Source organism: Balaenoptera musculus, chromosome 2 (assembly GCF_009873245.2).
Source record: "Balaenoptera musculus isolate JJ_BM4_2016_0621 chromosome 2, mBalMus1.pri.v3, whole genome shotgun sequence".
Classification (NCBI taxonomy): domain Eukaryota; kingdom Metazoa; phylum Chordata; class Mammalia; order Artiodactyla; family Balaenopteridae; genus Balaenoptera; species Balaenoptera musculus.
The window spans coordinates 164,501,096-164,528,700 of NC_045786.1; the positions used below are offsets into that span (position 1 = coordinate 164,501,096).

Below are 27,605 nucleotides of genomic sequence, written 5' to 3' on the forward strand. Positions count from 1 at the left end.
GGCCTGGGGGCTTCCTCGGCCCTGGGGCTGGGGGTGAAGGGCAGGGCAGTCACGGGCCATCGGCAGACGTGCTGCTGGGTTTCCAGGGCAGAGATGCAAGCAGGGGAGAAGAGCTGAGATCCGCTGACGGGCCACCAAGGAACATAAGCTGTTCCCTCAGCGACAGCGCTGCCGTCCCCAGACGAGGCCCGGCCCACGGCTCCACGCAGCCTGGGGAGGGCGGGCTGAGGCGTGAAGGAGCAGTGCAGGGCAGGCACTGAGCACACGCCATCTCCTCTGCTAGGAGGGGAGAAGTGCTCCCACTGTGCACGAGCGAACACTGAGGCTGCCCCCTCAGGAGGTTCGCCTCAGCAGACGGTGAGGGCAGCCAGGATCTGAACCCATGACTCAAGCTAAGAAGCAGGCAGCCTCAGGTCAGGGGCCCAGGGCCCAGGCGCAGCCCCACTACCTGGTAGCCATGTGACCTTGGACGTGTCACCCAGCCCCCTGGCCCCACGTGCCCGGCAGTAAATGGAGATCCTGATGGTCCCCTGCACGCTGTGTGGTTGTGAGGATGAAATGAAACCCTGGGGATAAAGGTCCCCAGGCAGGCTGGGCACCACTGGCGGCCACTGCTGTCACCACTGCCCAGAGCCCAGCACACAGGCTGTCTGGCGGGGCTGCTACCGGACACCCATGGCCCGAGGTACAGGGTGAGGGGGCCCAGGACCATGAGCACTCCAGATCCAGGCCCGTAAATCAAGCAGGGAGAGAGCAGGGCCCCAGGCAGCCGTCTCCTGGACACCGCCTCCTCTGGGGCCCCAAGCCCCACGCGCTCCCGGGGCCTAACTCAGCACCGGGTTCCCTCACAGTCTCCTCGGGGCTCAGCTCCATCACTCAGGCTTGGCCCGCCGGGGGCCTCCTCTTGGCTTCCCCCGTCCACGCTGGCTCACAGTGGCCGTCCCTTCTCTGAACACCCGGGACGCCCTCAGAATGCCCGGCCTGAGTCGCACAGGTGCTGGCTGGGTAGGGCCAACTCAGGACCCAGCACAAATCCGTAGCTCAGTTGCAGAGTTCCTCCCCCTCTCCATCCTTCTAGAACCTCCACCCCAACAGCCGGGCATTGCCCTGCCCGGTCCCCCCAACCCACTGACTCGGCCACCTTTTCGCTGTCGCTCCCTCCACGTCCTCCCTGATTTAGATCCTCTGATTTGTTATAATTGTTCCCCTGATGCAGCCTCAATTCCCCTGTGCTCTCTCATTCCGTCACCCTCGCTCATCAAAAACCCACCTCTCCATCCAGGCTGCACCCACGGTGACTACAGAAAAATAGGCCATTGTCCCAAAGGGTCTCAATTTCTATTCACGAACACAGACCTCAGATGGCCGTGCCACCTCGCTCAGAGTGAACGGCAACACGGTGGGCTCCCCTCTGACATCTGACCTCCCTGCTGCACGAGGCCTCGGGCCACAGGCCCCCCTCCGCAGGCCCTGCCCGGGATCCTTAGAGGCGGCTCCCTCCCTTCTTGCCAGGCCCTGCTCCCACTCCCGCTTCACAGAGGAGCCCCTGGCACCCCCGTCCCCCGAGGGCAGGGCCCCCGCCGCCCCCACTGTCTGCAGCAGCTGGGGAGTGCAGGGGGCCTTCGACAAACTGCATGACAGAGACAGGAGGGGCCTCCCCCGAACCTGGGCTTCCTTGGCTGTGAATCGTGGTGCTGGCCGGGCCTGGCCCGCATGCTCTCAGTGCAGGGGACACGCATCAAGCACCCAGCCTGGTGCCCCATGAGTGCTCCCCAAGCACGGGGGCTTCCTGCTCCCTGCGCACGCCCACTGAGCAGTGCCCTCCTGCAAGCAGGGCTCTCACGTGAGATGCTAGCCTCCCCGAGGGTGGGAACCGCTTCCTCTCTTCATATCCACTGAGCAGTGACGATGGCTCTACCTCCAGGGCAGGTGCTTAATAAAGGCAAGAGCCACGGCCTTGAGACGGAGATGCCCACCGAGAGGGTAAGCGCCCAGGCTGCTCTGGGCCAGAGGGAGCGACGCAGCACTCTGTCCCTGACCTGCCGTGAAGATGGGGAGTCGCTTGGTCTCAGCACGTGTCTCTGTGAAGTAGCTCAGCCCAGGGCCACCACCACCATCACTGCTGAAGTTAACGGTCCCCTTGAGGGTTCTTTGGTGATGTCTCCCGCTGAGCCCCGCCCTGAGTTGGGATCCGAGGGGTGCAGGGCAGAGCCTGGTGGGGCAGCAGGCCCGGCGGTGCTTCCCGCCTCAGGGCTGCCGCAGACAGCACGGAGCAGGCGCCCCAGCTGCGGGGAGCTGGCTGGATCCGAGCGTGTCCCCAGCATGGTGGCTCAGGGCGGGGGAAGGAGCACGGCCTTGCCACCACCCTGCAGTATGACCTGGGACAACTTCTCCCTCCCTCCCTGCGTGTAAACTGGGGTTCATATGCCCTCCAGTGTCCTTTCAGCTCTTTAAACCTACAAGGGCCCAAGATGTCAGCTGAGATTTGGCCCAGAAAAGCTACTGCTGATGGCATCGGGCCAGGAGAGGCAGGGGAAAGAACACGCGTTTAGCTGCAGGCCCACTATGCGCCCTGTAAACCCACTGGCTGGTGGGGCTGAGGCTGAGCGGGGGCTGCTCTGACCCCGGGCCCCAGACAGTGAGGGATGGAGCTGGTCAGCCCGACTCTCCGGCCCCCGCCACCCGCCCAAGGCCGCCAGTCTACAGACCGGTGAAGGTGGCGCCCGGCCCCACCGCTCACCTGGGAAGGCGTTGATGTCGATGACGGCGTGCTGCCCTGTCTGGTTGTTGATGATGATGTCGATCCCGAAGAGCGACACGCCCAGCGCCTGCCGCAGGGCCCGGGACAGCTCCCGGATGACCTCGTCACTCGGCCGCTCGAAGACACCCTCGATCTTGTCCAGCTGCCAACACACACACACACACACACACACACACACACACGAGTCAGGCCTTGGGTGGGGAGGCTCCACGCCTCGCCACACACAGAGACCCTCCAGTGAGGTGGCACAAGCCAGGCCTTACCTGCAGGCAAGAGGCAGGACAGACCCACCAGAGTCGGCACGAGGATGGCCATTTCCAAGTCCTGCCACGGGCTGGGCAGGTGCTGGGTATACAGAGTACGTGACCTCTAGTCCTCATAACCACCAGGGAGGTGAGCGAGCACCATTATCAGCATTTTATACACAGGGGAGCTGAAGCTCAGAGAGGGTCAGGGGCTGGTCCAGGGCCACACAGCTCAGGGCTGGATTTGCACCCAGGCATTTAAGCCTGTAAAACCCAAGCCTCTTAGCAAGGAGGAAGGGGATGGAGAGTCTGTTGTGAACCCAGGAAGACTGTGTGGTTCAGGGAGCCTGTGAGCTGGACCTTGAAGATGGGGAGGATTGAGGGGGGCGGGGGGAAGGGACCCAGGTGAGAGCACAGTGGAAGCAGAGGTGCAGAGGCAGGAACCCACAGGAGAGAGCTGGGAGCAGCTGGAACGGTTAGGGCAGAGGTGGGCAGTGGGGGGAATTTCTGTCGGCATCACCGCTCTGGCCCACCGTTGCCGGAGCCTCAAGGCTGTGAGGTGATGGGTTCCGTGGACCGGCCTTCATTTACTGGCCGGAACTGGGCAGGGGCGGGTGGTGGTCACAGGGCTCCTGGGTGGGGCTCACAGTTCTCCCCTTCCGGATGAGTCGCTAACTCTGGTGTGGCCACACTAACTCATGCTCAGTGGGCTTCCCCAAAGAGTCTACTCTGCTGCGCCTGCCCAACTCCTGGGTCCAAGTTCAGCTTCTGGCGAAGCTCCCACAGGGCTCGTGGGGCCGTCCCCTGGACTCCCGCTGACACCGCTCACTTTCTGCTCTAATCACAGCTGGCCTGGGACAGGCACACAAGTCTTCATGGGCTCAAGCGTGGCCCCTGGCCCGGGCCTCCAAGGAAGTAGAACACCGCCCTGGGAAGGACTGAAGTCCGAGGGATCTGGATTTGAATCCTGATCGTGACTTCCTAGCTCTGTGGTCTTAGGGGAAAGTACTTGGCCTCTGGGTGCGTCAGCCTGCTCATCTGCAAAACAGGGCCAACGAGGCCTCCATCGCAGACTGCTGGGAGGAATCACAAGGTCATTGATGTGATGGGGACAGCACATGCCTGGCTGGAGGAGCCACTCCACTTGCATTTCAGGGCATGGACGGCAGCATGTCAGCCAGAACAGGGCTCACGTGTGGTGCTCAGGAGATACCAGAGTCCTACGGTCTGTGGGCTCGGGGCCAAAGGGGAAGCACAGGAGCTCATCCATCAGAAATAAAAAAGAAGCTGGGTCAAAAAGCTAAATGGAGAATTACCATGTGACCCAGCAATTCCACCCCAGGTGTGTAACTTGTATGCCACTGCTCATAGCTGCATTATTCACAATAGGCAAAAGGTAGAAACAACCCAAATGTCCATCAACAGATGACTGGATAAACAAAATGGGTTACCCACACAATGGAATATTGTTCTCACAATGCTACCACGTGGATGAACCTTGAAAATATCAGGCTATGTGAAAAAAGCCAGACACAATAGGTCACATACTGTACGGTTCCATTAATATGAAAGGTCCAGAATAGGTAAATCCACAGAGACAAAAAAGCAGATTAGTTGGGAGGAGGGGGAATGAGGAGTGACACTCAATGGGTACAGGATTCTCTTTTGGGTGATGCAAATGCTTTGGAACTAGACAGAGGTGGCAGTTGCACGACATTGTGAATGTACTTAACGCCACTGAACGGTTCACATTAAAACGACTAATGTTAACAAGAAGTGAGGCTGGGTCAGGTGGGCTGGGGACAGAGCCCTGGGTACCCAGGACACATGGTGCTTACCCCCAGCTCAGGAAGCCGAATGGCTGATGGGGAACTTCCAGACACGTGCAGGGCAGGGACCCTACAACCGGGCACCGTCGTGTGCTACTGTGAAAGCCACCTCCACCGGCTCTGCATAGCAGGCGGCGACCCCCAAAAGCGCCCATGACCCCGCTGCCTCGGCGTCTCGTCCAGGCGAGACGCTTTCTAAGCGGCTGCATTAGCTTTGCCGTGACAGGCACCTGCCTGAGCCCAGGTCAGCAGCCTGGCCACTGGTCCTGCGGCCCGGGTCCCTCACCGAATCAGAGCCCTGGGAGGACGCCTGGCATTGCCCAGTCCCTGCTGCGTGCCCTGAGCCATAACAGGCCCTGCCGCGTCTTGTTTTCTCACCCCAGGAAACGGGGTAATAAAAACACCCCCGCCGCCACGGGCCTGTGGCTCAGGCCTGGCAGCAAGGGGACCAATGGCCGCTGCTTTGTTACAAAGCCTCGTGACCCCGCTGTTTATAAAAGCACTTTCTCAGCTCAGCTAAGGAATCTCAGAAGTCCTTCTGGAGCCCTTTGATTGTCTGAAACAAGGAGGCGATGGAGGCGGTAAGAGGTGCTCAGGTGGACCCCCCGGGTCCCCCATCACCAGTCACAGCTGACACTGACTGAGCACCTACGGCATACCCGGCACTGCCATGGTGCTTTTCATCTAGGGACTCCCTGAACACCACCACCACCCTACAGGGTGGGACGGGGAACCCGAGGCTCAGAGAGGCAATGTGACTTGCCCGAGGCCACACAGCTGGAAGGTTGTGGAGCTTGGGTCTGACCCCAGGCAGTCTCGTCAGTGTCACACTCTTAACCAATACCCTGTACCCGTGTCTGCGGGGGCTGCCAGTTGGGTGTGGGAGCTGCGTCCACCCTTGGGAGCATCCGGCCAGGGAGGGAGGAGGGGCTTCAAGGCCAGGGCAGGGCTCCCGGCACCTGCACGAGGCCGAGATGGAGACTGGAGGGACCCCAGCGAGCAGGAGGTTGCTAAGGGGCTTGTCTGGACACCCAGGTCTGGGAATGGACTTGTCTGTGCAGGTGGGCCTGACATCCCGAGTGGAAAGGGGACGGCTGACTGCATTTCCCTTTTCTCTTTCCCACGTTGCCAGCCCTGGGGGAATCCCCACACAGCAGTCATGAGCTGAGGGGAAGGGGGAGACGGCAGCGAGGCCTAAAGGTGGAGAGAAGGCCCCGCAGTGTCTCCAGGCCGACCTTTCCCACGTGGCAGCTGGAGACGCAGGCTGAATGGTAGGTGGGTGATTAACCAGGAAGGTGACTTTGCTTCTGGCCCTCACAGTGACCCTCTGGCATCAGTTAACAGCCCAGTGGTGACTAGAGCTGCGCTGTGCCAGGGGAGTGGCAGGGACAGCCTCTTGGCAAGTCTGCGGAATGCCAACCCCCTCCAAGAGTCACAGGCCGAATAAGGTCTGAGAGCCTCGCAGGGAAGACGCCCTGCGGAGCTGGGCCAGCCTGAAGTTTCTACAGCTTTTATGAGACCAGAACGTTTTCTAGCACAGAACACCTATTTACGTCTTTTAATGTGCACAGCCAGGCGCTGAGGGGTTCTGTTTAAAATCTGGTTGTTCTCCAAGCATCCTTGACCACAAAGCTTGTTCCCAGGGAATGTCTATTAACATCTGGAGGGACGCTGGTGTTCCTTCCAGGTCCCTTCCACGCTTGTGCTCTGGCGAACCCTCAGCACACAGCTGGCTCCTCAAAGGAACCAGAAACAAACAAGAAAAGCACAGGCGGCCTCGGTCGGGGGACAGGAGGCCCGAACCTGGAACGAGGGGGGGTGAGGCCCAGAGGTGGGGGTCTGCTGTGGAGGGGACACTGGCAAACCCTCCGAGCATGGCCAGGACACTGGCAAACCCTCCGAGCATGGCCAGGAGGGGAGCAGGAGAGCTGGCAGAGGGCTCATTTCCGCGGCAGTGGCGGCAGAGACCCCTGGCTCTCAGGACACACGGAGGAACAGCAGAGGGTGGCCCAGTGCTGACTTGTAACTGCTCAGCAATTGCCAGGGAGATAAGAAATCCCAAATTCCCGGAAGACCCAGCTTCGGCATCAGACTAATCTGGGGTCAAACCTCATCTCTGTCCCTGAGTGAGGAGCCCTGTGAATCCGGCTGAGCGCAGCCCTCCCGCCTCAGGAAAGCGGGGATGTCTGGCCACCCCTGCAAGGCTGTTTTGGGCCGCAGGGCATCGAGGACGGAGCCTGACACACAGCGACATTCGCTGAACAGCAGTCCCGAGCCCATTACCCACCGTGAACTACCCCAGCAGCCCCAGATGTACACGGCAGGCTCTTAACAAACGCTCACTGGACTCACGTGGGCAAGGAAAGAAAAAGGAAAATTGAGGTGGTGCTGTCTCCTGCTCCCTTTTCTTAAATCAGGCAAAAGGCAGATTAGAAAGCAGGGCTTCAAATTCCTCACGGCTGGGGGGATTTCCTCATGTAGGAGGAGAGTTCGAAAATCATCCACTTGGAGTAGCCTAGCGACGAGCGGGCGTGGCTGTGATGACCACTGGCACGAAGGCCCGAAGCAAGCAAGGAAGAGGGGTCTCTGGAACCTCCCTGGGTCCCTGGCCTGGGGGGAAGGTCCTGCCACCCTGCCCCGCTGGAGAGCCAAAAGCACCCCACGCCCAGCGCTCGGCGGGAGGGACATACCGCGGTCAGGACCGATGACGATTCTGGCTTGGACACGTTGTGGCTGTTGAAGAAGATGGACTCGCGGTCTGAAAAAGCAAAGACAGGAAGAAGCCGGAGTTAGAAGCTCGAGGCGGGGACGGCGATTCCAGCACCCGACACCAGGGGACAGCACCACCCCAGCCATAGGCCACAGTGGCCTTCAGGCTCAGCGTCCAGCGGCAGCCACCTGGGCCTCCCTACCCACCCCAAGAAGACATGACGCCACGGAGGGACGCACGCCCAGGCAGGGCCCCTGTTTCCATTTTTCTTCCTGTATAAAAATGAGTGGCTTGATCAGCGCACCTCTGCCTCTGCTCTCGTCTTACAGAACCATACCTGATTTTCCCCAGTACCTGAGGCCCCCCTCCCCAAAGTGTGTCTAGAGTGTCTTACGGACATGGCACCAGAAAGGGGGCTAAGTGAGTGGGAAATGCTGCATATGTGAATATCAAAGGTCCAGAGTAAAGAGGTCAACTGATGCCATTTAATCCAGCATTCCCCTCCGGTTCTGCCCACGGAACGTCTTTTCAGGGTAGCAGTGGAGAAACGGCTAGGCTGCCACTTGGCACATGAGTGTTTAAAATACAAAGGGTTTTGCTGTTTCCCCACTATTTAAGGAAAAAATAGGAAATCAGAGCATGGGCTTCTGTAGGACCCATCCAAGAAAGCATACAGAATAATTTCTGTTTGGCTTTGGAAGTTAGCACAGCCCCATGAAATACCCTCCACATCTCCCACCCCCTCCCTCCCTGCTCCCACTGCCCCCTGGGCCCCCTCGGTCCCATGGGGGCAGCCGAGAGGCAGATCAATCCCAAGGTCATTGAGAGTGATGAGCAGGTGGTTTGTTCATTCAGCCCCTGGAGAGTAAAGGCAGGTCAGTCGGTCAGAAACATGTTCTCCAGCAGCTGGAAGTGTGGCGCACAAATGCACGAATCACAAAACCATGAGCCTCGGGGCTGAGATCTAGTAAAGGCCATCATCACACTATGATCCTCCCATCCCAAGAATGGCCCGGGCCACGAGCCCCGACGTGGCCCCAGCAGCCTCTGCTTTAGTCCTTCCTGGCAGGGCGTTATGGCTCCCGTCCCCCAGGACACATTGCTCATCCCTGGGACCCAGGCCCCTAAGCGCCGGCCAGGAAGGGCCCTGGCTGAGCACCGCTGTGTGCCAGGGGCCAGACCGAGAAGGCACCTGCTCTGGCTGCCAACGCCCGCCCTCCCACCTCCAGGATTACAGCGCTGCAACAATCATGCATGAGGAAGTGATTCGGGCGGAGGCTGAGCAGGCAGGCACTGAGATGTACCTGGCATCTTTCCCGCTAGCGGGGCATGCAGGCCCCTTGCCGCCCCGGTGTGCCCGACAGTCCTCCTACCGCTCCGACCAGAGCCAGTCCAGACGGGGGGCACGAGAGACGGTCCTGGGGAGGAGCCTGGGGAAAATAAACACCCTGCAGGACTGGTGCCAAGCAGCCCCACCGACCTCGACTCCTGGGCGCCGACAGCCAAGAAGAGTGAGCCTTCGGAGGGTGGCAAGCCCCACGGGCCAGAGCCCAGAGCAGGGCTCGAGCAGCTGGGATGGGCGTTCTGGCCTTCTGCAGGCACTGCCCACCTTCTCAGCCTGTAGCCCAGCCTGGTCCAGTCCTACTGAGCTCAGGGTGCCTCCCACCCACCCTGCGGGACCCAAGGGCAATCGCCAGGATGGCAGAGCAGGCCTGGGGAGAGAAAGGCCACCCAGAGCAAATACACACAGCCAAGTTCAGGGAGGCTGGGAAGCCTGCAAGAGCCACAGGGAACACCATGGGTGCTTAGCTAGGCCAGGAAGGGAAGGAAGTGGGCGCTCGGAGGGGTGTACCCAGTGCCCATTGAACGGGACAGACCATGTCACCCAACAGCTTCTTGTGGCAAGATCGAAAGTGTGGACCATTTCAAAGGAGACTCGTTTCTCCTCCTGGCTAACGCTGACCTGGGAGCCCTGGCCAGAGGACTGTTCAGCAGGGAGGGGAGAGCTGCTCTTTACTCAGATCCTCCCCATGTGCGGCCTGAGCAGGGGCCGGACAGAGTGGGAGCGGCTTCCGGCCATTTGATGAACCAGGAGACTGTGGAAGCCGAGACAGGTCAGAAAGGGTCAGAGCATCCCTTGGTGCCAGTTTCCTTGGGCAGCTTCAGGATACAGAGTTCCCTAAAGATAAGCCTGGCTGGGCCCTTGCACCTTGATCACAGGTGTACCCTGGATTGGGGGGGCCCATCCCCTCTCTGTTCCTGGACTAGTCCCGAGTCACACGGCGCCCCGTGAAGAACCACCAAGAACGCCCACAGGAGAGGGGAGGCAATAAGAGGAATATGGGTATTTTTGTCCCCAATTTACAGACAAGAAAAAGAGGTTCAAAAGAAGCAGAGTAAGTGACAAGTTTAGCATCCAAATATCCCAGTGAGTCTGAGGTGCAGCTGTGAGCTGTGGCCACACCTTCTTCAGTTTCATTTGCTTAATCTTCACATCTCTGGCGGGGGGAGATGTGAAGATTTCTTCACATGTCATGGCGCTGCAGACAGTGGCCCAGGTCTCCTCCCAGATCCCATGCAAGCATCAGCTCTGCACAGGGGCCGGCCCCGGCAGCCCTGCCCGAGTGTCTCCCCTCACCCAGCGGTGTCCCAGGACCCACTGTTTCCTCTGGTGTCCCTCATCTGTGCTGCTACAATTCGTCCTTTCATTACTTCTTCCCTGGTGTGTAGTTTCTCCCGCTAGAAGATGAGCACACGAGGGCATGACACTTGGCTGATTATCTAGTTCCCTGCTGGATCCCAGGGCTGAGAGCCTGGCAGGTTCAAGGAAACAGGGCATTTGTTACACCTGAGGGCCTCTCGATGCAAGAGCACCAAATCTGGCCCACCACCTGTGTTTGTAAATAAAGGTTTATTGGAACACAGCCACGCCCATTCGCTTACATGTTGTCTACAGCGGCTCTCAGGCAACAACAGCAGCATTAATATGACAGAGCTGGAAACATTTACTCTGGACTTTTGCAGAAAAAGCCTGCTGACCCTTGCTCTATGTGGTAAGCGGTGTCGTTCCTTTACATACATACCCCTAAGGAAAAAAAGGCCCACGTGCAGAGTATAACAAAGGCGCTGTGCCCACAGAGGAAAAGAAACAGAAATAAACCCACCGCACAGAAAGGGGAGCAGAGAAACACGCCCACTGCGACTCTGGAACTAGTGGGGAGAGGGAAGCAGTCTCCCCAAGACCGTGGACCAAGGGCAGAGAACATGTCTTCCTGGGGCTGGCACAGGCCAACCTCAACCCTCTCCGTAAAAACGTGACTTCAGTTCCAGCAGAGGCAACTGCAAGAGGCCTGTGGCCGTAAGACACACCTGACTTCAGAGATGCTAACAGGTGAAAACCAAAAGTACATCTGAGAATCAAAAGAACACAGTAGTTGTGGAGGGAAAGCTGGTGTCCTCATCGTCACTGCAGGTCAAAAGAATCCCACTCAAGGAGCCCCCATCTCCCTGCATGGACAGGGGAGGCCGGGGGACCCGCCACGCAGGGCCATGGGAACCAGAAAGCTGGGAGAGGGCTGGAAAGAAGCCAGAGCCCTGAAGCCCCCTGCTCAATTGGTCCAGCTTAAAGAGCCGCTGTCACACTGTGCTTCTCATCCAGAAAGAGAACACACGTGTGAAAAGAACGATGAGCTGGTGTGATGCCCTGAAGACAGTGGACACAGAATCAGTTTTGGGGATGGAGGGACGGACACAGTGAAAATCACTCAGCTCGCCTGGGCATAATAAACACTTCTCCGTTAGCTCTGTGTTTCTCCACTGATTTACTCGGCCCCAGCCTGCATATTATGGTAAACTGGCAACCTGGAATGGCCATGAGAAGACACAGATGCGGAGCCCTTGTCCTCAGACACAGGACACAGAGCCCACGCCCAGCCACTAGTGGTTCCCAGATGGAAACTGGCCCAGGCCTTTGCAACCAGGAGAAAAAGGGGAGGAAAAGAGGGACACTTCTCATGTGGAAAGAAAGGAATCCAGGTGGTATATTTCTTTTAGAGATGGAGTGATTGTTGGTAAAATAAATAAAAAGCTATACCTACTCTTCCCTTAATACATTTCGCGTAGACTTAAAGAACATATTTTTAAAAATCAGGAAACAATATAAACAGGCTTAAAAAAATATCAGCCCCATCCTGCCCACAACTGATAAGAATGCCTCTTGCCAGTACACAGTCACATACAAAAAGACCCCTCCTGACATCGGTCCCCCACCCCCAGATCATTCCATCAGCCCAGTGGGTAGAGGCAAGGACAAGTGTGAGGACCGGGATGCCCTGGAAGCCCCGCCAGCACTCAGAAGGGCAGTGGAAAGAGACACAATTTCCACAGCGTCTGCTCTCTGGGTTGTGTTAATGGGAAGAACGGCTGAGAGAGGACGGGAACAGCTGGACTTCATTCAAGAGGCGTGGCCTGGGGCTTCCCTGGTGGCGCAGTGCTTAAGAATCCGCCTGCCAATGCAGGGGACACGGGTTCCAGCCCTGGTCCGGGAAGATCCCACACGCCGTGGAGCAACTAAGCCCCGTGCGCCACAACTACTGAGTCTGCGCTCTAGAGCCCGCGAGCCACAACTACTGAGCCCGCATGCCACAACTACTGAAGCCCGGGCACCTAGAGCCCGTGCTCCGCTACAAGAGAAGCCACTGCAATGAGAAGCCCGTGCACCACAACGAAGAGTAGCCCCTGCTCACCGCAACTAGAGAAAGCCTGCGCGCAGCAACGAAGACCCAATACAGCCATAAATAAATAAATAAATTTATTTGAAAAAAAAAAAAAAAGAGGAGTGGCTTGAAGCCATGAGGAGCGGATGGTGAGAGGCAGTCCCAGCAGACGGATTTTAGGAAGACACATCTGTTTGCTCAGAGGGAAATAACGCAGCCTGGGCATTTCATCTGGTGATGGCGGGTTTCCCGTCCAGAGAGAAACACACAGTGAGTGAGAGCAAACCACACAAGGGCAACCAGACATCCTCTGAGGGGTCCTCTTGGAAAACTGTGCTTATTCCAGAGACACTGCCGCTGTTCCAAAGGTTTCCGGAACTTGCCTTAGAGATGCCTCCAGAACCACTAGAACAGTCTTTTAAGCAGCCCCAATACCAGCAAATCCTTGTCTTAGTGTCAGTTTTTGAAACGGCCAAGGGTCACCTGGAGCTGGTGAGCAGCTGAAGAAAAGCTGAGCGCGTGGAGCCCCTCAGCCTCCCTAGAGGACCCCCTCAGATGCCCCGATGCTGGCAGAACCCTGCAAATGCCACCACTGTGTGACATCTGAGGGACACGGAGGACCATCATCCACTGATCCAAAACACGCTCACCGATGCGTTCCTCAGCCCTGTGGGGGACCCGGCAGGCTGACTGTGCCCACTCCTGACCTGCCCGGGGTCCCGCAGCTGGGAAGTCCTGTGCCCTGTGCGCTAACTCCGAAGAGAGCATGCGTCCACCTCAGCGGCTGCAGAAGCAGCAGGGAACTCAGTGTTTCCCAGTTGGAAAAAGGAGACGTGATAAAGCAGCCAGCACTCTGGTCCTCAAAGTATGAGGGGCCCCTCCCTCCCTATCCCTCCCTGGCTTCGCTGAAGGGACCATCATCCATTCCAGCGTGTTCCCTGTGAGCCTCATTATCGCATGGGGCCCCGGGAAGCGGCCTGGGTGCAGAAAGCTTTCAGGTTCTTCCTGGAATTTATGGCAGTTGAGACAGACGGAGCCCTTACAATGACCTGGCGTGCCCCAAGACCTCTTTACCTACTGGACACAACTCTTCCAACCTTCAGATCACCTCTCCCCGCTCCAGAAACTGGCGGCTAATGCCGTGCTCCAGCCGTGCCCCTGAGCTCAGGGCATCCAGAGAGGGCGCGAGGCTCAGTTACCTGATGTGCCCGCAGAGAAGTTCTTCAGCGAGGGCCTCTGGACCACGGTATAGGACTCGCCGACCACAAACACCTTGTACAGGACGGCGTTGTGGTTGATGAAATTCTGGACCACGCAGGGCAGCTGGATGGCGCTCAGGCCCTCCTGGTTGAACACGATGGCCATCTGGGGAGACAGGGGGCCAAGGGCTTGGTCAGAGTCCACTACCTCCTCAGCCCCAGACACGGGGTGTGTCACCTGTCCAGAGCACTGCCACCAAGGCCCACCCCTGGTGGGCACAAGGGCACAAGGGCTCCCCAAGAAGAGTCTCAAGCCAGGGTGAGTGGAGTGGGACTTGAGAAGAACACCTGGGGATCAATCCACTCCTGCTATGGGGGTTTGGACATCCTGCACCATCAGGGCCGCCATGTAAGGCTGAGCTGGCTGTGCACTGCACAATTCCACTACTCACACTGCACCCAGGGAATGGGACCCCCTGGGTTGTGTACTACTTAACCCTTATGAACTCCTAGAGGTTCCTCCACAAAGTCTTTGGTCGGGGTGGGGGTGGGGGCGTGCGGGTGGCACGGCCAGGAAGCGGAAGACAATGGATTAGGGTTTGGGAGGCCTTGGGTCCAAGCCTGCATAACGACAAGTGCTGCCTTTTGAGCACTCATGACACACCTGGCCCTGTTCTAACCACTTTACATGAATCACCTGGTGTTTCCCTTGCAATGTACCACCGAGGTGGGCACTGACACCACGCCCCTTTTACAGATGAGGAAACTGAGGCCCTGAGGCACTTAGTGGCTGCTGGAAAGTGACAGAGCCCAGAATGGCCTGGGGTCCAACAGCCCCCAGCCTTGCCGTCTTACACACTGAGTGAGCCACACGAGCACTTGAGGAATGGGAACATGCCGCTCCCCGTCCCTGAATCCTCTGGGGACAAAGGCCTCCAACAGGAGGGTCTGGCAGGGGACTGAGGTCGAGATGGGAAGAGGGGCAGCTGGAGAAAGTCTGCCCGCTTTGGCTGAGGCAGGGCTCACTGCAGCCAGCTGCCAGTGCCTGGGCCACGGCTAATGCTTCGTTCAAGGCCACGGGGCCCCAGGAAGGAGCCACCAGATGCCCAGAGCTGCTGGGAGGGGTAACGGGGCTGGACAGCTGGCCACCACACTGGCTGTAGCCTCTCACATCAACTGTCACAGAGCACGACCACGACGTGCCTGGTGCTCAGCCGGGTGGGGCAGAAGTAGAGATCCAGGTCACACGGGGAAACGAAAGGTGTGGGTGTGTGTGTGTGTGTGTGTGTGTGTGTGCGCGCGCCGCAGTGAATTATCTCCTTAGCCATCTGATGAAAGAAAGAGAGCCATACATGGGTTCAAGACCCAGCCCTGGCGCTTGCTGCATAAGCCCTGTTTAAGCTCCATTTTCCTCACCTGTAAAATACCATCAGTAACCACCATGGTGGGGCTTCCCTGGCGGTCCAGTGGTTAAGACTCCACACTTCCACTGCAGGGGGCAGGGGTTCGATCCCTAGTCAGGGAACTAAGATCCCGCATGTCGCGCAGTGTGGCCAAAAAAATTAAAAATAAATAAATAAAATAACCACCATGGGGTAGCTTCGGGGTCCTCCGAGCTTTTGACTCAGTGGGGGTTTTTTTTGCCTTTTTTTTTAAAGGAGGGGACGTAGTATTCCACTGTGGAGCAAATTTGTGTGCTTACACCAGCTTAAAGCCAAGACAGGAGCCCAAACCATCGTGTGAACATAAGATGAAAACAAACTAGTCCCGACTTCAGTTGAGCGAGGGACCAGGGAATCAGAGGTAGGGCTCGGGCAGACTGGGGTACAGGTGAGGACCCCGGTCAGAAAGCCCCCTTTCCTGTGTAAAGCTAATCACGTGCACAGAGATGCCCTCCCTCCTCGCTGCACTCAGCATCCCCGGGCACCCCTGAGGGGAGTGACGAGCCTTGGCGTCCCACCCCCAGGCTCAGGCCACGGAGGGCACCCCGCCAGAGGGGGCGTCCCTCTGATGCTAACAGCCTCCCAGGAGGCAGACGGCCCGTGGCACACAAGCCCCCTGGGAATCTGCAACACCCCAGACCCCAATCTCAGGGCTCTGTCCCTGACCCCCACCCAGCAGAGGTGCCCCTCCTGGAAACAGCGCACGGCAGGCTGGGGGAGCCCCAGGGGTGGGGCAGCGGGGGGGACGTGGCTCACACCTTGGAGCCAGACTTGGATAACTGGACTGAGGGGTGCAGTAGCCTCCCCTGAAGGCGCTTGACCCCATGGAGTCAAGACTCCCCCGGAGGAGAGTGGCCACCTCGATCCGGAACCCCTGCCCCGTCAGCAATGACCCAGCGGGCTCCAGGGCAACTGGTTCCACGACAGCGTATCAAACACTCCCTGGGCCAGGCCCCATGGCACCACATGCAGCAACTCCCTTATCCTTACAACAGCCACCATATCCCCAGTTACAAGTGTGGGACGGAAACTCAGAGAGGCTGGGTAATCTGCCCGAAGTCACACAGCTGGTGGTGCTCAGAACCAGACCTGGTCCCAGGCTGGTGTGATTCCAAAGTTCTTACGTCAACAGCAGAAACGGTTCCTTCCTGGCAGGCTGACCTATTCTGCATTAGGCTGGTCTAATTACACTAACGACTGCAGTTGCCTTTCTGTCCTGAAAACCCCGAGGCACTGACCAACAGAGGAACCATTTGGTGGTGAAAAGGGCCAGGTGGAAGGTCGGGGAGCAGGTGCTGGTGCCAGTGAGGGGAGTGTGGGTTCCAGGGACACGATTCTGGCTGCTCTGAAGCCTTCCTGCTCCCTCCCGGGGCCCAGCCCAGGCGCACACCCCTGGCCCGGAGCCCAGGCAGGCCTGGACAGGGAAGGTTCCATGAGGGCTCCTGACCTTAGGAGACAGCTGACCTTTGCTACAGGCCAGGATTTCCTGCCCTCACGTTCCCTCCCACAAGCAAAGGGACCCCCTCAGCCTTGCAGCCCCATCATGGCATGTACCACACCACAGGGACACATCTGTTCACAGACATTTCCCCATAAATGCATGCCAGGGATAAAGACACTACATACATCTTCTCCAGGGCGCACTGCCGGGGTTGTCCACGTTTAGTCATAGGTCTTGGGGGAGCATTTCTGACGGCGGGGCTGCCCGGGACAGACTCTCTCACAGGGCCTTCTGGGTGGGTCAAATGTCTACGGCCCAGGGTGTCCTCCCATGCACCTAATGAGGGGGTCCCCAGGCTGGGCTGTGCCCCTGAAGACAATGTCCCAGGCATGGTTCTTAAGGACGGCGACAGACCCAGCAGAGCCCCTGCCTGGCCATTAGCTCCTCTTGCCCCCAAAAGGCTTCCTCCGCTCAGTCTCCCAACCACACCCCGCGGGTGCCCTCTGCCTCCGGGACTCTGTGCTCCCCGCCAGGGCAGGACTCACATCTTACGCATCCTTCCCGCGGCACCCAAGGCCGGGAATGACCACTGGGTGAACACAGGAATGAATGAGAGGGTGGGGCAATCACGTACACGGCAGGTAGGGTACTCCTTCCGCCTCTCACCCCCTTCCCAAATTCAGCAGGACTGGCAGATCGCTGTGGGCAGCGATGGCATCTTTTCAGCGGGGCCCAGGCCAGTGCCCGGCACGGAGCAGGAAGTGACTGACACCAACGGGCCAAAGGACTGGTCAGTTGGAGGCCTGGCTCGCCCGGGCACAAAGGGGGCAGGCACAGCCATCGCGGCCTCGGGGACAGGACAGGCACAGGGTGCGGGTGTGGGTGGAGACAGCGTACAAAGCCGCGACCATCAGGAGCAGGACACGGAGCGGGATCCAGCAGCAGGCCTGGCGGGCTCCCAGAGAGACACCGCGAGCTGAACGGATCGGGGGCAGGGGGACGGCAGGTGTGGGGAGGCGGGGCACAGGGCAGTCAAGTCGTCACATCTCCCACTCACCTCGTGAGAGTTGGTGCCATGAGCCACTCTGGTTTTGCAAACTGTGGGTGGGGGAGAGAAAAACAGAGGGGTTAGCGAGGTTATTCACCCACAAAGCCCAGCCTTGCAGGTACAGGAAGAAACTCTCGACAACTCCTGCAGCCCCTCAGGGGAGGGGCAGGTGGGAGCTGGAGGGCGGCGCGGACTCGACCAGGGCCAGCACCTGCCCGTGGGTGAGCTGGACGGACGCCGCCGGGCCAGGCCCTCACCACCCAGGAACCCAGGGACCCAGGGCCATGCCCTCCCTGGCGGCCGAGGCCTGCCTGCACCCTCGGGAAGTTTAAGGCCCACCCGGCCCCCACGCGGCACGCTCAGGGCGCGGTACGCACTGAACGGGAAGGCCAGGCCATTCTCCTCCAGGAGCCGCATGGTGTCGTCTCCGCCCAGGCTCGTGAGCTCCATGAAGGGTGGTGAGCAGATCCTGTCATCTGGGGGTGGAGGAGAAGCCCAAGTCAGCACCGCCCTCTCCTCGGGGCGCCCTCAGCACCCCTGCCCACCCTATCTGACGGCCCATACGCCGCAGTCACCCACACGCCCCAGGAATGAGAGCACAGACTTTCATTACATTTTCTAATAGCATTTCTGTAATGACGGAACCAATACATGATAACGGCAAAGGCTGAAGATCAACTAAAAGTGAAAACCAGACCCAGTCACAGATACGACTGCGATTACCTCCTAGCCCGCACTTGGGCATGTGACACACACACACAGCTCCACAATGAGGTACTCAACAAAACTCAATTTGAGTTTTGTAACTCAAATTTTCACTCAATCAACTATGAACTCTGTTCTGGGGCAATGAAGACTTCCCCCTCCAAAGGGTAAGCTGGGACGAAGTGAGAGAGTGGCATGGACTTATATACACTACCAACTGTAAAATAGATAGCTAGTGGGAAGCAGCCGCATAGCACAGGGAGATCAGCTCAGCGCTTTGTGACCACGTAGAGGGGTGGGATAGGGAGGGTGGGAGGGAGACGCAAGAGGGAGGAGATATGGGGGATGTATGTATATGTATAGCTGATTCACTTTGTTACACAGCAGAAACTAACACACCATTGCAAAGCAATTACACTCCAATAAAGATGTTAAAAAAAAAAAAAAGACTTCCCCCTCTATACGCAGTATCAGCTTAATGATAATCACAGGAACGACACCAGCCCTTCAGCTCTTACCCCGGGTCTAGCACTGCCAAGGGCTTTACGTACATCACCTCTGAAGTCTGCAAATAATCCCGTGGGGAGGATGCTGAGGGTGGGGTGGGGGGATTAAAGAGTGGCTCGCAGTCACACAGGGACCCCTGGCATGCAGCCTCTTGCCACCTAACAGAGGCGGCTCCCGACCCCTCTGTCACCCCGACGGGCCACACGCGAGCACAGGCACCGCCCTCCTCCTGCCACTCCAGCCCCGGCCCCACCCCCCATGACGCTGCTTTCCTGAGTCCCCGCTCTTGCAGGGGTGCGCGCTCACCCTGTGGGTTCCAGGCGTGTTTGGTTTTCTGAGAAGCTCTGGGAGCTGGGTGTGCTCTGTTCGTCAGGACGCTCCTGGTGCCAGACACCGAGTGAGGGCAAAACAGATTATTCGTGGGAAAGCAAAGTGTATTCTGAATCTCTCTACTGATTGTTAAATTGCATGACTGGTTTGTTATTACTACTCAGTCTACCTCCATCCCCACTCAGGGCACCAGCTCCCAGGAGGTAAGACCACCCTGTATTTCTGGGCACAGGAGCTGGGAAAGGCTGAGCATCAGTGGGATGGGGGTGACACCCCCGTCCCTGCCACAAACTTGGAAACCAAACCGAAAGCAAACAATAAAGCAGCTTGTCTCCAACAGCTTCTACTACTTGGCTGGCTAAGAGGTCAGTACATTAAAACATTGAAACCAAGGTAAGATCCAGCTTCACATATCTCATAAAAGCCAGTGCCAAGAATTACACAGGGAACATTAAAAGTGTTCTAATTTCCCTCCCCGCCCCCCCGCCCCCACCAGCAAAGTCCAAACTCCAAACAGGCGCAGAGCGATGGCAGGTTCTCGGGGACCCAGGGAGGGTGGAGCCCTGGCAGACGGCGAGGCAGGCCCTCTGCACGGAGCACTCATATTCCTCAGGGACAGATGCTGAAACAGAGGCCCAAAGAGGCCGTCTTTGCCCAAGGTCACTTGACAGCCACGTACAGAGCCAGGACAAGGAGCTAGGCTCACATGGCAGGCCAGGAGAAGAGAAGCCAGGGACATCAGAGCAGGGAGGTAGGGTTGGGGCGGGGGGAGGGTGTCCTGGCTCTCAGCTGTAAGCCCTTGTCTAAACAGGGCCCCATTTCTGCACCCCCTGCCCAGGGTCAGAGCCAGGGTGGAAACACAGGTGAGGGGCTGGCAGGCTGTGGAAGGAGGAAGCGCCCTGCGCAAAGGCTCCTTGCTGCAGCCCCTCCAGCCCAGCCCTAACAGGGCGTGACACTCCAGGCCAAACAAACTGGAGAGTGTGGCAGCAGGCCGGCTTGCAGCACTTGCCCACCTGGCCTGGCAGGGGGTCCACCCTGGACCCAGCCCTCCCATGGGAAGACTCGGAGATCCCTGGAGTCAAACAGACCTCCTCCGGTCAGAGCTTCCGGAGTTTTCGGAGCAGGTGAATCTGCCTGGCTTTTAGATCCGCCTTCAATGCCCTTCCCACCCCAGCCCAAAGCTTTCAAGTCATGTCATGGCTAACGGCCAACAGTCAATAAACCCCACTTGTTATGTGCCAGACACTGTTCCACACAGCCTGCAAAGCAATCATCTACCCTCACAAGAACCCCACAAAGAGGTGCTGTCACCCCCATTTTACAGATAAAGAAAATGGGGCACAGAGAGGTGACGTTCCCTGTCCAGAGTCACACAGTGAGTAAGGGGTGCAGCTGGGGGCTCATCCCCGGGCAGCTGGCTCCCAAGTCCATGCTACTGACCACGGCCTCCCTAGTAGAAAAAGTGCCCGCTCCATATCAACAGAATAAAGGACAAAACCCACACGATCCTATCAATAGATGCAGAAAAAGCATTTGAGCTAAAACTATAAAATGCTTAGAAGAACACACAGGTGTAAATATTTATGACCTTGGATTAGACATGGTTTCTTAGATACCAAAAGCACAAGCAACAGAAGTAAAAATAGACACATCTGAAGTCATCAAAATTTAAAACTTGTGTGCTTCAAAGGACACTATCAAGAAAGTGAAAGAAAACCCACAGAATGGGGGGAAATATTTGCAAATCATATATCTGATAAGGGTCTAGTATCCAAAATATATGAAGAACTATTAACAACCAAACAATTAAAAGACCAGTAACCCAATTTAAAAAATGGGCAAAGGATCTGAAACGGACAGTTCTCAAAATAGGACGTATGAATAGCCAATAAGCATGGGAAAGGATGCTCAACATCATTAGCCGTCAGAGGAATGAAGATCAAAACCGCACCTATTAGGTTGGCTACAACCAAAAAGACAGACAATAACAAGTGTCCTGACATTGCCGGTGGGAATGTAAAATGGTCCAGCTGCTTTGAGAAACAGTCTGGCAGTTCTTCAAACAGTCAAACATAGTTCCAGTGTGACCCAGCAGTCCACTCCTAGCTATACAACCAAGAGGACAGAAACACATGTCCACACAAAAACCTGTCCAGGAATGTTCATAACAGCGTTATTCATCACAGCCAAAGAGTGGCAACAACCCAAATGTCAATCAACTGATGAGTGGGTAAACAAAACGTGATATATCCATGCAATGGAATATATCCAGCCATAAAAAGCACTGATTCATGCTACAATGTAGATAAACCTTGAAAACATTCTGCTAAGTGAAGGAAGCCAGTTAGAAAAGGCACAAAATATATGACTTTATCCCAAATGTCCAGAATGGGCCGATCCAAAGAGACAGAAAGGAGACTGGTGGTTGCCAGGGCCTGGGGGGCAGGTGGAATGCGGAGTGAGTGCAAATGGGTCCATTCCTTTTTGGGGTGATGAAAATGTTCTGGGATTAGATAATTGTGATGGTTGTACAACTCTGTGAATATATTCACACCTACTGAACTGTATCTACGCTTTAAAAAGGTGGATTTTATGGTATGTGGCTTATACCAATTGAAAAAGAAAAATAAGGAAAAAACCCCAGCGGCAGCAGCTGCCATCCAGCGAGCACTCGCTCTCTGTGGGAAACTGGGCTAAATAAATGCTTCGGGTATAGTGTCTCCTTCGATCCTCCAGAAAACCTGCAGAGACCCGTCCCCCAGCCCCGCCCCTGCCAAGGCCAGGGTGAACCAGAGAAGGATGAGGAGTGCTCTCCCGGAGATATCTGGGGTCCAGATGAAATGCAGAGACGAGACACTTCCAACGAACAGGCCGCATCCAGCATTAGGCCAGACACCCACACCTTTCCGAAATCTCAGGCTCTGGTGTCTGACGGGGTAGCCTGGGTGGTGGCAGGACCCAGCAGAGGTGGCCAAGGACCGAGTGTGACAAGAAAGAGGGGCCCAGGCACAGCGTCATGCTTTTCTTCCTTTATCCTAACTTGGAGCTTGTTGACCACACCCTGAGAAACAGGCACTACCAGCTGCAAACCCCGCGCCCTCTCCAGGGTGGGCCCGGGACCGAGACCTCCCTGATCATGCGGCCTGAAAGGCCCACAGACCAAGCTCAGTCTGTGGGGGTCAGCCTTGGGGGAAGGCAGTCCTGTGCCCGCAGGGCAGAGGCTGGAAAGGAACCTGTGTCCCTCACTGGGCTGCAGGCTGCCCCACGCCCGGGGCCTGTCCCAACGCTGGACTCGGGTACAGCAGACCACCATGACTCTACCGCTTGTAGCCAAAATCATTCTGCCACGCCTGTGAAATCACAGTAAATTAGAAACTACTACTGTTTCTATTTTGGTTTCAACAACCGGTCACCAACAAAAAAATGTGTTGTCTCCCTGGAGCCAGACACCCAGCAATGAAGGAACACAGGCAACGCTGCCTCGTGGAGCTGACATTCCAGGTGCAGGGACCGGACAATAAGCCCGATGGATGAGTAAAAGGGACAGCTAGATGGTGCTGGCGGGTGACACGGGGAGCGCGAGGGGGCTGCCAGTGGAGGTGGAGGTGTGATCGGGATATGCCTCGCTGAGCGAAGGCACAGGAAGGCGAGCGGTCAGCCTGGGCATCTGGGGGAAACGCGCTCCTGGCAGACGGAACGGCCAGTGCAAAGGCCTTGCTTGAGGACACGCTGCCGTCTGGTCATACAAATGGACCCAGCCTTTGAAATGAAGACGGTGACATCAGTCTAGCTCGTGGACACAAAGGTCAGCTGAGTGGGAGGGTCGAGGAAGCAGCCGCGCCCTGCAGCGGTGGAGCCAGCGCCTTGGTGGCAGCAGACAGGCCGGCCCCGCCCCACGTGAGGGACAGCGACAGCAGAGTTCCCTCCAGCTCCGCCCTGGGAAAATCACAACAGTGCCAACAGCTCTTCTCCCCCAAATAGAATAAGACTCTTTCTATCAGTCAGCCCTGGGCGCTATTTCTGGTTCCCGGAAAAAGGCTACTGCTGCTTATTTATCTGTCGTCTTTATTTCTGGATGGGAGTTGGAAAGAGGGTTTTTTTTAGTCAGATGGTGGGTTGTGTTCTGTTAAGAGCTGAAATATTAGCCCCTGGGAACCTGAAACACCCGCTCTTCCCTCTCTGCTACCCTCATCAGAGAACGTGAAGCCAGAGGTCCTCGGAGATGGCAAGTCCTATCACGTCCAGAGAGGGGAAGAGAATAGTTCAAGACCATACACAAGTCACAGGCAGGCCCAGGGTGAGAATCCAGGTGTCCAAGTCACATCACTGCCCTGTCCACTCTGGCAGGTGGCCACGCTCCCATGCAACTGGTGGCAGCTGATACAGAACTAGCAAGAGGACAAAAGACAATGACAAACAGGTGCTACAAGAGGACAACTAGGGGTAGGGGAGAGGGGGAGACAGCACTTTGAAGGTGCAGCTTTGAAGCCTGACTTTGAACCTGGGGTAAACTAGCTGTAACCTTTGGCAAATGACTGAACAATGCTGGGCCTTGCTCTTTTCATCTGTAAAATGGGAGCGATGCCTCCCTAGAGGGTTGTTGGGAGGCCTTGGCACCTAACAGGCACATAGCAGTGGCTGCTATTTCTATTACTACACTGGGCAAGGCCACCTGGGCTGCCCACAGGAGAGTGGGTAGGTTCTGAATCGTGGCCACCGGTCCATGTCCAGCTACCGGGGACGTTGGGCCCTGGGCCTCACCCTCCTTGGCTCCCTGGCTGTGCCCAGCATGGTGCCAGCGGAGCAGGCCCTCTGCACACAGATGCGAAGGAAGCCTTGGCGGGGCCCCGGCGATGCGGGGCCTGGGGAGAGCTGTGACAAGACTCTGCTTCGGTTCTTTTCTCCCAGACAGGTATAAACTTCTTCACCCAGATGAGACCCAGTGGAAACAAAACCTGGGGCAGGGACAGTCCCCAAGGACATGCAGAGTGGGAATCCTTTGCAGGGCGGGGCCGCAGAGAACGACACCCACGAGTGAGGGCTGTGCTGAGGCGAGAGGAGCTGCAGACAGACCAGAGAAGCGGCTCCGAGGGCCTGGAGCCCGCTGCAGGGGAGGACTCACCTGGGACGTGCCAGGGGGAGGAGTTACTACATTTGAGGGCTCTGTCTCCCTCTCTAGAACATTGATTCCATGAGGGCAGGGGCTGGTGGGTTTATTCGCTGCTGTGGGCCCAGTGCCTAGAACACTGAGGTACACAGTAGGTGCTCAACAAGTCCTTGTTGAGTGAAGGGACTGATCTTCGACAGCGCCCTACGCACAAGGCCGGCTCCTTGGGCATCTAGGCCACATCCGGACAGACGCAGAGCCTATGGTCAGTGTGCTTGGGCGCCGATGTCCCACATTCCAGGCCGCCTGCCTGCTACCTGCGCCCTCGGGCCACCGCTGCACCCTCACACTCCGCTCCCCCGAGGCCTGCCCACCCGGGTCTGCTCCATCTGAAAAGACGACAGCTGTCACAGCTGTCCCCTCTCAGCCTGGCCGCTGGCTTCTCTGGAGGACTTTCCCCTGCAGAAGCATCTTGTTTATCTACTTTGCTATGACTCTGACTGGACTTTCCTTTTTAATTGTTTTTACTGAATGCTGTTGCCACCAGTATTTTCCTGTGATTTTGCATTTCCTGGTCACCCGACTGGTGACATTTCCCCTCGGGTCAGACATTCATGTTTGTGCCAATCTTCCTCCGCCATGGGCTGAACACCTCTCATGCACGATAAGGCTCTGGGCTTGTGATGAGTCATTTCCACAGGCCGCATTCCCAGGAGGGGGTCCGCGCTCCACCGCCATCAACGTTTCTATGTTTCTTGCCACAGGGTCATGCTGCTTCCCAAAGGGACGGCGGCAGTTTCCTGGGGCACCAGCAATGCAGGGTCTTGACCGTGCCTTCCCAGCCCCAGGCAGTCCCTTTTTCAGAAATCTGGGCAGTACTTTCATGAGGGAGGATGACGGGTGACACAGTGAATGGTCCAACCCCCGCATACAGGGTCACTCAGGGTCGAGCAGGCCCCGCAGCACAGGGAGCGAGGCCCGGAGACACCGGCTGGCGTGGGGGGCTGGGGGCAAGGCCCGTGCATGACCCAGTGAGCGAAAGCCCTGGACGGGGGCCCGGAGACCTGCATGCAAGTTCCGGCAGCTCCCCTGGGCCCAGGCGAGCCACGTGGCCTTTCAGGTCTTGGGCTCCTATCAGTAGACCGGGGATCATAATTAATCACTCCTGTCTACTTGCTGGAGTTGAAAGGATGAGGAAAAAGTGCTGCGAAATGCCAGCTGAAGAAGCCAGCTCCCCCCTTGGCGGGGATGGGGGTGCAGGGAGTGCGGTGGGCAAGGGCCTGGAGTTGCCATCTGTTCACACGCCTCACCCCCCAACGACACGACAGGGGAGCCTCTGGGCTCACAGGTGCCACCGGGAGGCGGGTGGTGGCGAAGGGCCCCTCACCCGGCTCCCAACAGGTGCACCCCAAGCCCTGCATGCTGAAGGCAGCGTGTGACTCAGGTACGAGCCGGCAGACCAACCCCCGGGAGAGCAGGGCTGCGCTAGGGAGCACGTGCAGACTTCTAACTGCATCCTGGAGAGACCAGGGAGGGCTCCTCGGGGGGAGGCGACATCCCGGTGGGCCTCGGTGAAGGCCGGAAATTTCAGTCCGTGCAAACCCTCCCTCCTCCGTCAGAGAGCTGCTGCCTCGACTTGGGGCTCCACCTTTCAGGCAGAATGGGGGCTCCGTGAAGGCAGGGGCCTTGTCTACCGCGTTCATGGCTGCATCCCCAACAAACAAGTGCACGAGTGAATGAACGAAGCGCCGGCCTGGGCTCCCACCTCACCTGGCCGGAGGGAGGTGGCCCTTATCAAAAGGCAGGTTCCCTCACATCTCGGCCCAGGACCCCCCAGCTGGGGGCACCAGATGCTGCCTCTCAGAGCCGGGCTCGGCCCTGCTTCCCTGGGCCACTCCCCATTCCCCGGGGCCTGGGCTGTATGGCAGGACAGAGCCTTATTCAGGAGGGGACAGTGAGGAGATCCACTGTGGCACTGACAGCAGGCACGGGAGCGGGGAGGCGTGGGCAGGGTCCGGGCTGTCACTCGATCTTCTGAGAGTTGAGAAAACTAACACCCTGATTTCACAGGCCCTGGAGCCTCTGCACATGCTGGTCCCTCGGCCCTGCAAGCCCCTTCTTGCAGCTCCTTCCTGGCCTGGGACGCTCCTGCTCGTGCCCCAAGCCCTGGGTCAGGCCACCTCCCTCCTCTGAGCACCCGCTTCTCCCACGCCTCGGAGGAGGCCTCCCCTGTGGGCTCACCAGGGCCCGGTGTGCCTGGCTTTGAATCCCGGCTCCACCTCGTATCAGCTGTGCCACGCTGGCCAAGTAACTTCACTTCGGCCTCAGCTTCCTCGCGGGAAAGAGGACGACAAAAACAGTACCGACTTCACAGGGTTGTCTCCCACTCCCCCACGTTTACAAAACGTTTTTTAAAATTATGAAACAGTTCCCTCCAGGAAGGGCAGCTGCACCCCAGCATCTGGGTAGCTGTAGTGGCCCCAGCCTGCCCAGCACGACCCATCCCAGGTTCAACCCTTGGATGATCCGCCGGGACAGACAGAACAAGTGCGGTGGCCCAGGGCTGGGGCTTCTTCCCAGCTGCTGGCGTTTGTTAACCAAGGAACCCCCTTCTTGGTACCCTCACCCCAGAACCACCTTCTCCCCACTGTGACTGCAAAATACCCACAAACCACTGGATTCCCGGTATCCTGCCCACCTCAGCTACCATCCAGCGCAAACTACACACAGAGGCTGGATCCCGGATCATCTTCCTAAAGCTCCGACTTATATATTGAAGCAGCTCTCAGCTCAATAATTGTCCAAGGCTGACGTGCGTGAAGAGCCTTTCCAGGCTCCTGCAACATGATTCTGTTTGCCTTCCCATTATGGGCTGCACTGTGTCCCCCCAAATTCATATGCTGAAGGCCCAACCCTCAGGACCTCAGAATGTGGCTATTATTTGGAGATAGGGCCTTTAAAGAGGGGATTAAGTTAAAACGAGGTCACATGGGGGCCCTAATCCAACTGACTCATGTCCTTAAGAAGAGGAGAACGGAGACAGAGGGAAGACCATGACAAGACACAGGGAGAAGACAGCCACCTACAAGCCAGGGAGAGAAGCCTCAGAGGAAACCAGCCCTGCCAGCACCTTGATCTTGGACTTCCAGTCTCCAGAAATGTGAGAAAATTAACTTCTGTGATTTAAGCCACCCAGTCTGTGGAGCTTTGTTGTAGCAGCCCTGGCAATCTAACTCACTTCCCAGCTCCTCTCAGATGCAGAACCAAGATCGTTCCCAGCCAAAGCCCGGCTCCACGCGGAGTGGTCTCCTCATCATTCCCCACACACGCCTCTGGGACTCCCCTCCTCCCACCAGTCGGCAACAACCCGCTCAGCCGCTGTCACTCAATTTCCCCTAAGCCCCTGGGAACAAGCTGTCTCCTAACAATGACACCTCCCCTGCATCTTCTACTGGCAGTCTCACCTGTTCCACTACCATCTCTCTCCTGCATTGCTACCTTGTTTGCTTGCTCACTTCTGGTCCCCTAGTAAATTTCCACACATTTGGGTTCTGACTGTGCAACCG

The 27,605-nt window shown here is 57.5% G+C and overlaps 1 protein-coding gene across 3 annotated transcripts in view; it reads right to left on the reverse strand.

Moving 5' to 3' along the window:
- The window catches only part of ITPK1 (inositol-tetrakisphosphate 1-kinase), a 161,124-nt gene that overhangs the window by 3,798 nt on the left and 129,721 nt on the right, over window positions 1–27,605 (reverse strand). For all 3 annotated transcript variants that reach the window (XM_036843563.1, XM_036843561.1, XM_036843562.1), the window contains 5 exons: window positions 17,768–17,866; window positions 17,400–17,440; window positions 13,460–13,625; window positions 7,526–7,593; window positions 2,741–2,903 (listed from right to left, as the gene is read on the reverse strand). In XM_036843563.1, the coding sequence (XP_036699458.1) occupies window positions 2,741–2,903; window positions 7,526–7,593; window positions 13,460–13,625; window positions 17,400–17,440; window positions 17,768–17,866 (537 nt within the window). The remainder of the gene's footprint in view (window positions 1–2,740; window positions 2,904–7,525; window positions 7,594–13,459; window positions 13,626–17,399; window positions 17,441–17,767; window positions 17,867–27,605) is intronic.